Source organism: Esox lucius, chromosome 16 (assembly GCF_011004845.1).
Source record: "Esox lucius isolate fEsoLuc1 chromosome 16, fEsoLuc1.pri, whole genome shotgun sequence".
Classification (NCBI taxonomy): Eukaryota; Metazoa; Chordata; class Actinopteri; order Esociformes; family Esocidae; genus Esox; species Esox lucius.
The window spans coordinates 27,171,396-27,183,474 of record NC_047584.1 but is presented as its reverse complement, the minus strand read 5'-3'; the positions used below and the strand labels follow the sequence as shown (position 1 = coordinate 27,183,474).

General features: G+C 42.0%; 1 protein-coding gene across 1 annotated transcript in view; it reads right to left on the bottom strand.

The window, feature by feature from the left end:
• LOC105016506 (cholecystokinin receptor) overlaps positions 1-11,596 on the bottom strand; it is a 28,894-nt gene extending 17,298 nt beyond the window's left edge. Inside the window, exon 1 of the mRNA XM_010880402.3 lies at positions 11,165-11,596. Coding sequence (XP_010878704.1) covers positions 11,165-11,324 — 160 coding nt within the window. The 5' untranslated portion in view covers positions 11,325-11,596. The remainder of the gene's footprint in view (positions 1-11,164) is intronic.
• Positions 11,597-12,079: the final 483 nt, after the last annotated feature.

The window sequence follows — 12,079 nt, the reverse complement described above, 5'->3', positions numbered from 1 at the left end:
TGTAATTACAGTGTAGGGGGTTTCTTTATTAACTTGGACACATGAAGAGGACAAACCAGGCTGGAAAGCCTTCAGTTCACCATTCATGGTGACAAAAACTGATTTGCTGTATATTAAACTGTCTGATTTTTAAAAGAGAGACATTTCCTGCAAAATGATTATGATTAAAGTACACAATAATTCAATCTCTTCACCAACAGTCACGGCATCCGTTATTACAACTACAGCACATTAGACAACTCAATTTACCCCCAAAATAATGTTGGCCTGGAATAGAAACCACTAGAGTTTGTAAATTTTTTTGTATTTTTTATTTTTGTTTTATTGTTTGTGTGGTGGTGGGTCTGTGTGTGCGGGCGTGTGTGTGTGTGTCTGGGGGCATGGGTTTTTGTGGATGTGCGTAGGGGCTGGATTGTTGGTATGGTTGAGGGGGAGCTGTGGGTGTGTGAGTGTGTGCGTGTCTGTCTCTCTCTCTCTCTCTCTCTCTCTCTCTCTCCCCTCTGTCTCTCTCTGTCTCTCTGTCTCTCTCTGTCCCTCTCTCTCTCTCTCTCTCTCTCTCTCTGGCTCTCTGCTCTCTTTGAAATTAAATCAAACGGCTTTATTAGCAAGGGAAACCTTTGTTAACAAAGAAATAAAAATCCAATAAAAGTAACTAAAGTCAAAATAAAACAAACAAGTATACAGTTTCAGGCAGACATTACATAAAGGGTTTGAAAGGATAAAGACATCTTGAATAAAATAACATAGAGCTCCTAGAAAAAATTAAGAGACCACTGCACCTTTTTCTTTCCTTTCCAAAAAAGTTGAAAAGGAAGGTTTAGAGTGAGGAACAGAAGGGTTAAAATTAAGAGACCACTGCAAATTGAGCGCTTCTGTTCCTCACTCAAAATGTTCCTTTTTTTTGGAAAGGGAAGAAAAAGGTGCAGTGGTCTCTTAATTTTTTCTGGAGCTGTATACATTACGAACAGCAATTAAAAAGTGTGCAAATAGTTACAAGTGAGAATGACAAGGAAAAAATAAAGGCATGGATATTGGTTGTGGGCTTATAGTTTGTGTTACACTGGTTTTCCTTTCCACACGGCAACAAAGGATATTTCCCCTAACAAATATGGGAGTTTCTAAATGTTTGATTTGGTCTCCCTCCCTACCTCCTTTTCCCGTAACTGTCTTGTTCAGTTAGTCTGAGCTGCGTTGATCAGTTAATATCAAGACATTTCTGAGTTCAGTGCTCTAAAGCTGAAAACGTCTATCTTTTACTGGTACTTCCGGAGGAGGATTTGTCATCTTTTGGTTTCACCTGAAGGGGAGTGTGCTCCTGATATCACACTTTGAGGTTTTAAGGGGAATTCTTCCTCCATCGTGCCCTCTGAAAGTGACAGTGAAAGCAATTTCAGTGATCTTATGGGGTTCTGGAGCTGGTTGGAATCCACCCACAGTGTTTCGAAAGTCCCTCTTCTCTAGAACATGTTTCATTCAATCACAGGTAAAAGATGCACGCGCTGATTTATCACTCAGTCATTCAGGCACACAAACACACACACACTTACACTCACACACCTCTCCCTGGCTGTCTTTAGTTGTAACCACCTCAGTGATTTGAAGGCACCCACAATTAAACACATTCTCATTAGCAAGTTGAACTATGGAACTGTCTGGAAATAACTAAATTACACACTGCCTCTCCTCCCACTCTTTTTAAATGTGCTTCTCCTTCCACTCTTTTTAAATGTGCCTCTCCTTCCAATTTTTTTAAATGTGCCTATCCTTCCACTCTTTTTAAATGTGCCTATCCTTCCACTCTTTTTAAATGTGCCTCTCCTCCCACTCTTTTAAAATGTGCCTCTCCTCCCACTCTTTTAAAATGTGCCTCTCCTCCCACTCTTTTTAAATGTGCCAATCCTCCCACTCTTTTTAAATGTGCCTATCCTCCCACTCTTTTTAAATGTGCCTATCCTCCCACTCCTTTTAAATGTGCCTCTCCTCCCACTCTTTTTAAATGTGCCTATCCTTCCACTCTTTTTAAATGTGCCTATCCTTCCACTCTTTTTAAATGTGCCTCTCCTCCCACTCTTTTTAAATGTGCCAATCCTTCCACTCGTTTTAAATGTGCCTCTCCTCCCAATCTTTTTAAATGTGCCTCTCCTCCCACTCTTTTTAAATGTGCCAATCCTTCCACTCTTTTTAAATGTGCCTATCCTTCCACTCTTTTTAAATGTGCCTATCCTTCCACTTTCTTGCACTTCCTCTCCTCCCAATCTCACTTTACCTCATTCTTTCTCTCAACCTAATGAAATGTCCTGCCATCTTCATACTACCTGACAGCAATTAGTTTCTTTGCATGTTCAGTGGCTCTACAGGTTAACAGATATGACTCCTTGAGCGCATTTACTGTCACCCTTATTTTTTATCACCAGCCCCTGTCATTCTGCTATCATCCTACTGGCGTTTACTACAGTCATCCTGCCATTGTTAACTACTGTCATCCTGCCATTTTTTACTACTGTTATCCTGCCATTGTTTACTACTGTCATCCTGCCATTTTTTACTACTGTCATCCTGCCATTGTTTACTACTGTCATCCTGCCATTGTTTACTACTGTCATCCTGCCATTGTTTACTACTGTCATCCTGCCATTGTTAAATACTGTCATCCGGCCATTGTTAAATACCGTCATCCTGCCATTGTTAAATACCGTCATCCTGCCATCATTTACTACTGTTATCCTGCCATTGTTTACTACTGTCATCCTGCCATTTTTTACTACTGTCATCTTGCCATTGTTTACTACTGTCATCCTGCCATTGTTTACTACTGTCATCCTGCCATTGTTTACTACTGTCATCCTGCCATTGTTAAATACCGTCATCCTGCCATTGTTAAATACCGTCATCCTGCCATTGTTAAATACCATCATCCTGCCATCATTTACTACTGTTATCCTGCCATTGTTTACTACTGTCATCCTGCCATTTTTTACTACTGTCATCCTGCCATTGTTTACTACTGTCATCCTGCCATTGTTTACTACTGTCATCCTTTCATCCTGCCAATGCTTACCACAGTCACCCTGCCGCCGTTTAATATGGCTGATTTGGGCCAAGAGAGCAGAGAATTACCCCTGGGATACAACCTGCTACAGCATGCTAGTCCCAATCAATGTGGACCACCACACACAAACACACACACACACACAAATCATTCCTTCTTAGAGAAAGAGAGAGATGAGAGAGGTTAAAGTAAAGCAAAAGGTAGCAGAGAGCAAGAGAGAGAGAGCAAGAAAAATGTATAAAACATTACAGAATAAATAATAGTTTATTTTCATCCCTTGGGTCAGAAACTAGACCCAGGTGCAGCCTTCAACAGGGCACAAAACATATTCCTCCATTACTAAGACAGACAGTAGATGGAATGATCTGTTTTCTTGGCATAGAAGGACCTGTGATTTTGTTGACTCAGCAGCATGTTGATTGGTCAGTGCAGAAGCCTTCGGGTTGCAGCTGTCATCAAAATGGTTTTCACTGAACTGGGAATGGCTTTTTGGGGAAAGTTCGTATAGCCTGAACGAGCTTTGGCTTAAGCAAAGCTCCAACCCCCCCCCCCCCCCCCTTTTTATTTTTCTGTTCATTTTACCAGGTATGACTGACGACACATTCTCATTCTCAGGAAACACCTGAGTGATTAGAGTTAACTGCCTCGCTCAGGGACAGAACAATCGATTTTTGCCTCGCTCAGGGATTTATTCAGTTACTGGTCAGATGCTCTAACCACTAGGGTACCCTGCCACCACTTTTCATCGACATGCACACAGACACACACATACCTAAGCACACACACAAGTCCACACACACACACACACAATCCTTAGTGGAATGAGTGTCCCTATTGTAATGCTCTCCATCAAAGTGTGCTTAGCTCACGTATTCAGCAGAGAGTTGTGTACCAGAGTCTGAATATGCGGAGCTTGTCATGTAGACTGTTCAGTAAACCCCTGAATCCCTTTGAATTGTGGTTCACGATGGTGGAAACATGATGCCCCTTGAGCTTTTTCTTCTTTAGAATCACACCAACCTCCACACACACACACACACACGCACACACACGCACACACAAACACACAGACACACAAGCACACATGCACACGGAAGGACCTACTAACACACACACACACACATACATAAAGAACAAACATATACAGGGATACATACATACATACATACATACATACACACACACTTAGATACACACATAGGCTGCTTAATATTTCATCAGCCAATTAAGTCCTCTTAGTACTTGTTTTGGAGTGTCTTGAGAAGAAAGAGTTGCATAAAGCAGTTTCTAAATGAAATACTGGAACATCTGCATGGCTTAAGTAATCTTTAGCATTATAGTGAAATGTGGGGTGGAATAAATTGTGAATATTAACGGCACATCATCAATATTTTAGTCGCTGTTTCTCTCCTAACATAAATCCTGGTCCTCCTGCAACTTTTTGGATTCATGTGAGCTGGCTATGTTTCACTGTCAGCCCTCTACTCATCGAAAAAACTATGTTGTATATACCAGATATAAACTGTTTTTCACAGGGCTGACATCAATTCCTTTTCAATTGAGTCACTACAGGTGACAACCAGTGAGCATTTATGAGAATTCTGTGTTTAATATCAGATAGGTGTGTTACATTTTAAATCTGTGTGGATATCCTTTAGATACCTGTTTTATATCAGTTGCCTGCTGTTTATAATCAGATAGCTGTTTTAATATCAGTCTGTGTTTTAATGTAAATAATATTTTTATGTCAGACATTTGTGTTTAATGTCAGTCCGTGTTTTGATGTCAGCTGTGTTGAACATCTATTTTGCATGAACTCCTGGCAATACTACTATATGGCCATGAGTTACTTTGACCAGTTCCCAACATGGTATTTTAACTCACATTGCACTGTGTAGATTGCACGAACACGCACACACACACGCGTGCACATGCATACAAACACCAGAAATAAGTGCTCATGCACATGGACACACACTCTGTCAGTCTGTCAGTGTCCACATCACAGTTGATATAGCGCACCTTTTCCTCAGTAGGCAAGTTGAAGTTCATGTCAAAGCTAATAAAGCAATAAGGCATGGGTGTGTTGGTATATGACCAAAAACCTGTTCTTAGGCACGACACACCGTGGATTGCCTGGACACAGCATAAAGCTGTGGTACATTGACAATATACCACAAACCCCCCTTCACACTCATCACACCATGCACGCAAGCAAGACCAACAAAGGATCTGCGCACTGAATTAGATAGTTTGTGTGTGTGCGTGTGTGTGCGTGCGTTTGTGTGCGTGCATGCTTACACAGTTTGATGTGCTTATTGCCATTTTAAACCGTTCACCAAATGTAAAAGGAAGAGACAGGGAACGGACATATTTCAAGTGTTCAGGGCACTGGCGGGTGTTTTGTGAAAGCAAACAGAGGAGGGACATCGAGGTATATAAGAAACAAAAGACCCTGCTCTGCTGGGGGGGCCACATAATCCCTGGGATGGACTGCTGGTGGAAGTTTGGGTGGAATGGGTGCGGTCGTAGTTTAGGCAGCCTCTTCCCCAGCCTGCTATAAATATACACATATATCCCTCTACTCACAGCTGTATATAGCTCCCCTGGCTTGGTCTATTGGGGCCTATAGCTTTATATAGCTCCTACACAATGCAATTAGAACAGTATATCGTTTGATATATCAATGCTTTCACCCATTCGGCAGTGAGGATTCAAAACCACCCAGTTTATATTTGGCTAATCTACCACAGTAAATGTCATATCTTTCTCTTCTTTTACTTAAAGGATATTTCTGACTGTGAGGAAGATGGAGTGTTGCACACCTCCCACTGCTGATTATAAACACAACATCTCACTTTTAGGGAGGGAGACAGTAGCTTGTAGTGTCGCACAGGAATGTGATTGAGCACCTCCATTAGGAAAATACAACAGAACGTGAGCATGGTGTGAGAAAGAGAGTAAATAAGAGTGAGAAAAAGAGCAAGAGAGAGAGAGACTTCTTATGCATAGAGAAGGAAAAATCTGTGAGAACGGGACAGAGGGTGAATAATAGCAAGAACATGTGACAAAGAACGATGGTGCAAGAGAAAAATACTGAGAGAGAAAGCAAGATGTGTCGTGCCAAAATTGTTATTATTAGTCATGAATAGCAAGCACTGATGGAGCAGTTGAAAAGACTGCTCCATCAGATTGAGTCCCAAATGTTGCCCAATTCACTACATCACACACATCGATCCACCTGACTTCCTGGTTGGACAAGAAGGGGAAAAAAGATGAATGGCTTGATGCAGATTGTTAAAGGGAAGACTTGTAATCTTCAACTCTCCAGAAATCCATTAAGAGTTGTTGCAAAGTGAAACAGACGTAGATACAACTGGATAAGACAAAACTGGGAAAGGGACTTAAAGGGGGCACATTTAAAATAACAATAAAAGAATAACGATAATTAACAAAACATGGTCATTTTTGGAGGGTTATGAAAACGTGTACTTAGCTATAATAGCTATAATGTCTATGATATTTTATTCATATTTTCTATATTCATATTTAATATTCATTTGAGGGCCCGGTCATATCAGACACTACACACTGGGACATTTTATGAATGTAATAAGAAGATGTACCCCAGATATTGTCAATCTTCCAGCCAAATTTTCAATGTTCATCATCATTATATAACAGGTGTCAACATCCATGAGTGATTATAGCCTGTGTGACCAGCTACTACACTGTTATATGTATTGCAGCACTGCGGCTGGTAGAGAGGGGCCCAGATGCAGTCCCAAGAGTCTGTGTGTGTGATAAGGACCATGTCACTCACAATGGCAGGCTTCACATTAACACTAACCCGGGTCAACTACATTAAAACTCCATCGTTCACAAAATTAACATTCATTACATTTATTTAATTTAAAGTCTGATCTGATAAACAAGGGGGTTCTGCAATCGAACAGAATTTCAATTTGTCACCCGAAGCGACTAGCCTGAAAAGGAATCGATCTCAGCCCGGTAAAAAATGGTTTAAATCGGTTTTATGAACTTTGATTTTACAATGAGCCGAGGGCTGAGAGCGAAGAGCGAGGGAGCAATCTGAGTCTATTAGAGCTGAACTCAAAGTCACAGCACTACACCAGGGCTAGGGGCTGTTATAGCCATGTCACAAATCTGCGTAGACCCAGTTAAGCCCCCTCAAGCATTTCAGTCATTTTTTTACAGTTTTCTCTGAATGCCTAAACCCTAACCGTGATTGTCACAGCACAATTTCTAAAACTATTAATACTTACAGCAAAACCACTCACTGAGTTTGCAAAACTAAAAGCACAAACACTGCGTTGCACTCAGTTTGCAATTTTTAACACACACTTTGCAAAACTGTAGGTACAATCCACTGCACAGCACTCTTTCTGCGGAACTGGAAACACAACTCACTGCTTTACACCCATTTTCCAAATGATCAACACACTCCTAGCAAAACTATACACATGTATGGCTATTATTTACACTATTTAGCCAACTGTCTGGCACACTGTCACATGTGAAAACTGTTTTAGATAATTAGTTCACTTTGCAATCAGCCTAAGCACTATAAATAAGCCACAGGTGAGCTGTCCGTGTGGAGTACAATGGAGGGAGCAGGAAGAGTGAGAAGAGTGAGAATTAGAGGAGGTCGCGGAAGAGTACGTTGAGGTGAAGAAGTAGGAGGACGAGGAGGAGGAAGAGGACGCGGAGGTGAAGAAGCGAGAGGGAGATGACATCAGAGCTACAATAGTGGACCATGTCATCAACCATGGAATGACCCTGAGGGAAGCAGGCCAAAGTGTTCAGCCTAACTTGAGCCGCTGCACTGTAGCAAGCATCATAAGGACATTTCAGAATGAGAATCAGTTAGTACAGTCACTTTGCACTAGGTTTTTGTAGCACTGCCATACTCTAATGAGAAACACAACAATACCATACGTATGTAAAATATGTAAAAATACTGAAATTGTTACTTTACAGAAATGCTAGACATCCAGATGCTGGGTGCAGAGGAAGAATGTTCACTGCAGAACAAGAGACCCATATAATCAATATGGTGATTGCAAATAATTCCATAAGGCTACGAGAAATACAGCAGCTCATAATTGAGGATGACACCACCTTCCAAAACACACATAATGTGAGCATTTCTGTATTATGTCGTGTACTTGCCCGCAACAGAATCCGAATGAAACAAATCTGCTTTTTGTGGATGAGGCAGGTTTTAACCTCACTAAAACAACAAGACGTGGCAGGAACATTACTGGACACTGTGCCATAATCAATGTCCCAGGACAATGTGGTGGTAACATAACTATATGTGCAGCTATAAGTCAAAATGGTGCTGTTCACCATCATGCAACCCTAGGCCCATATAACATTGCACACATCATTACATTCCTGGACACCTGACATGACAGGCTCACTAATGTTCAGAGACCAGAGCAGACCAGATACGTCATCATATGGGACAATGTTAGTTTCCACAGGGCTGCTTTGGTCCGCAACTGGTTTACAGATCACCCACTCTTCACTGTACTCAACCTCCCCGCATACTCTCCATTCTTGAATCCAATTGAAGAGTTCTTCTCTGCCATGGCGCTGGAAGGTCTATGACCGTCATCCCCATTAATGCATAGCCCTTTTACAGGCAGTGGAGGAGGCATGTGGAGGTATTGACCAGGCATCATGTCAGGGCTGGATACGGCATTCCAGAAGATATGTTCCCCGGTGCCTTGAACTAGAGGACATTGCATGTGATGTAGACGACATTTTGTGGCCGGACCCAGAGAGACGACACGATGTGGACTGATCATTTTACCTCTCAGTGAAATTACTATTTGGTGTTTTGACTTGGAAAAAAACACTTTTTATGAAGGTTTGAAGAGTTAACCAAGGTTTATTAGCTTTTGCAAGAGAACTACAATATTTTGCTGATTTGGAGAAAGGTTTTCTTATTTATGTGTAGAGTTTTGCAAAAATAGCCAATAGTTACAAAAAATGTGCCTAAGCCATCAGAAAATACTGTAATTATTAAATAAAGATATATGTCAAAGTTAATAACCAGCTATTTTCTTAGCACCCCCATGTATTGGTCACGCTCCCCCTTACCCCTGGGAGAGAACAAATCCTGGCGCCGTGCCTGAAGTCACTCAACACTGTGATTCAACCAGCAGCACTGTAAGTCTGTCTGCTTCAGTCTGCCGCTCTATAAATACAACACGGATGGCCCAAAACACACAGGGATGATGAGAGAGCGAGCCAAACAGTAGGGCAGTGGAAGTGTGTGTGAGTGAGAAAGTGAACAAGTGTCAGGGTGACTGAGCGATTAAAGACGATGGTGGACGCTGCAGCCTTAAATGTCTCTCGTCTGTGTGTGTGTGTGTGTGTGTGTGTGTGCGGCCAGCTTGGAAGGTACGGCAGCCAGTTCAGATGGGGTACGCTAAATATAGGTTGTGTTACGTTCAGGGCAGTGAAGAACCTCGTCAGGCTCACAACTTTCCCCCAAGCTGCATCAATTTGAACCCAAATGCTGTTGCCTTCAGAGTGGGTAATACGCAGAACACACAAACACGAGGCTCCTGGGGAAAGAAACTGGCAGTGTGGAACGAGCCAGCAGCGTACAGGCTGGTTTCAAGCCTGGTACAGCCTACTGAGAGACAAAGGAAAATCAATTAACCTCCTGCTACCCTGGACTAATTCCTGGCTGATGTTCATATACGTCCCCTCAGGTTGCGGTTGTGTTCCATAAAGGTTGACATTACGTTCAATCCGGTCCCGCTCCTGGTCGACAAGAAACCTCAACCACGTTCCGATGATAATTAGCTTGTAATGATAATGGGTTTGAATCGACCCTCACCATGTTCACGTTAAAATAATTTCTCTTACTAACGTTTCTGACACCTAACGCCGGGGTGCCTCAGTGACATTCAGAGTTTAATTTCATTACAGTACACGAACACGTCAACATCAATCACCGATGGAGGGGAGTGTGGAGGACCGGCTCTATTGGGCAAATGTATATGGAACTCTAATGTCACTCCAAAGACAAATAATCTGAGAGACGTCACAGATAGACACTCACACACACACACACACACACAAGCACTCAGGTACACACACACCTCTAGCTGAAAATAAATTAAAATGAGAGAGGAAAGGAGACACCTTGTTTGTGAACAAATACAACAGAAACACAGAGTCATTGTATATTGATAAATTGCTGCACTGACCCTGAGACCCTGAGTCTCAATTGTTTACTCTTGAATCTCTGGAGAAAGGCTTCATTTCTGGAAAAGATGACAGCAAGTTTTGGATAGCTAATCTATTTGTATAATTGATGGGTGGTAGTGGTCTTGGTTTTGAGTCAAGGGTTTTTCCATTCCTGAGAATGTTTGAATGAGTGTGAGCTGTTTTGGTCTCAGGAATTGGTTTGATTGTGGCTACTGAAGGTTGGATACGTGAGTGGCAATTGCACTTTTGGTTCCTCTGCTTATTACCATATTAATTAGCTATAAAACTGTGCACACGCACCGACGCACGCGCGCCCTCGCGCGCACACATACACACAGACATACACACAGACATACACACAGACACACACAGACACACAGACACACACTCAATAAAAACTAGAGGTACTGTAATGAATTTACTGAAACGTCTATACAACTCTGAGGTTTACTCGGTTGTCCGACTGTACCAAATAGGAGACATCGATTAGGGCAATGAAAAGACGTTCCAGACCGTCAAAATCGAATATATTGAGAAGAATGAGCTATTTAGCAAATAATTAGATTTATTACGTAATTAACGAATAAAACCAAATAACTGCTTATTTCTTTGCATTTTCACTTTTAACATTTGAGATTAATTTGTGGGTACAACAATGTTTTTTTGTCTCCAGCTCTAATTTCGATAGGCTACCTGAATATGCTATTGAATGAACGAAAATTCTGTGCCTATTATGTAAATTAGGCTGTGGTGAACAAGGTTTGTGTGATTTTGTCGAACACTGGCTGGAATTTGTGGAGTTTTGGTTATATTTAGTCATGTAATTTAGGTTTTAGAATTATACGTGGCCCGAAGCCTCACCTTTCTCTTTGACACGTTGCGGTTTGACCATGGACGCGTTTCCACAGGTGGTGATGTTTCTGAATTCCAGACTGGCGTTCCCCGTTCCATTAGGTTCAACGCCTTGCGGTCCCACACACTCCAACAACGTAGAGGTCTCGTTCAGGGTTTGTAAATCCATCTTGATGGTGAAAGAAATAGGAGGAAAGTATGCATTCTATTCTTGCGCTGAGGGCATGTGCTGCTATCAAATGTTGACTGCACCCATTCAAATCCTAAAAATACTCCAACCACATTATCATTTTGATTTTTCTATGTATATTTTCAGCTAAACCCATTCATTGGGCATCCTTGAAGTTACTAGTTGCCAGTGTGGGTTCACCCCAGAGTTGAGCGGATTTGTGCTTCTCAGGAATGTTGGCCACCCAGCTGCGCGGCTGCGCTCCACACGTTGGCGTGACTATACCATTCGGACTGAGCACAGAGAGCGCAGCGGTGTGGTAATATGGGGAAGGTAGGTGCGTGGGAAGAGGGGAGCGGGCGATTGGTCGTCGGGTCTGTTCACGCGGGCACGCAGTTGGGAGTGGGGGGACAACAATCCTCTGGGATGGAAATTTATGAATGACAGGTCCATCTAAGTGCTCCAGTGGCGCCCTCAAGTGGTAAAGCAAACACGTGTCAGCCATCTTAAAAACTGGAGTTCAAAATTAGAAGGCTGTCTACCAAGCTCTTTAGTGCAGAGCCTAGGTAAATCTATATATTGACATGGCAATCTAATCTCCCAATGACAAACGTGAGAGCAATTTCACGTGTGAAATGCATGTATAACGTAATAACGCCTGACAGTGCACAATTTACCATATCCACTACAGAATTGCATTTCCATATTGGAAACAGACCTACATACCTGGCTTTAATGTATTCTATGGATTCAAT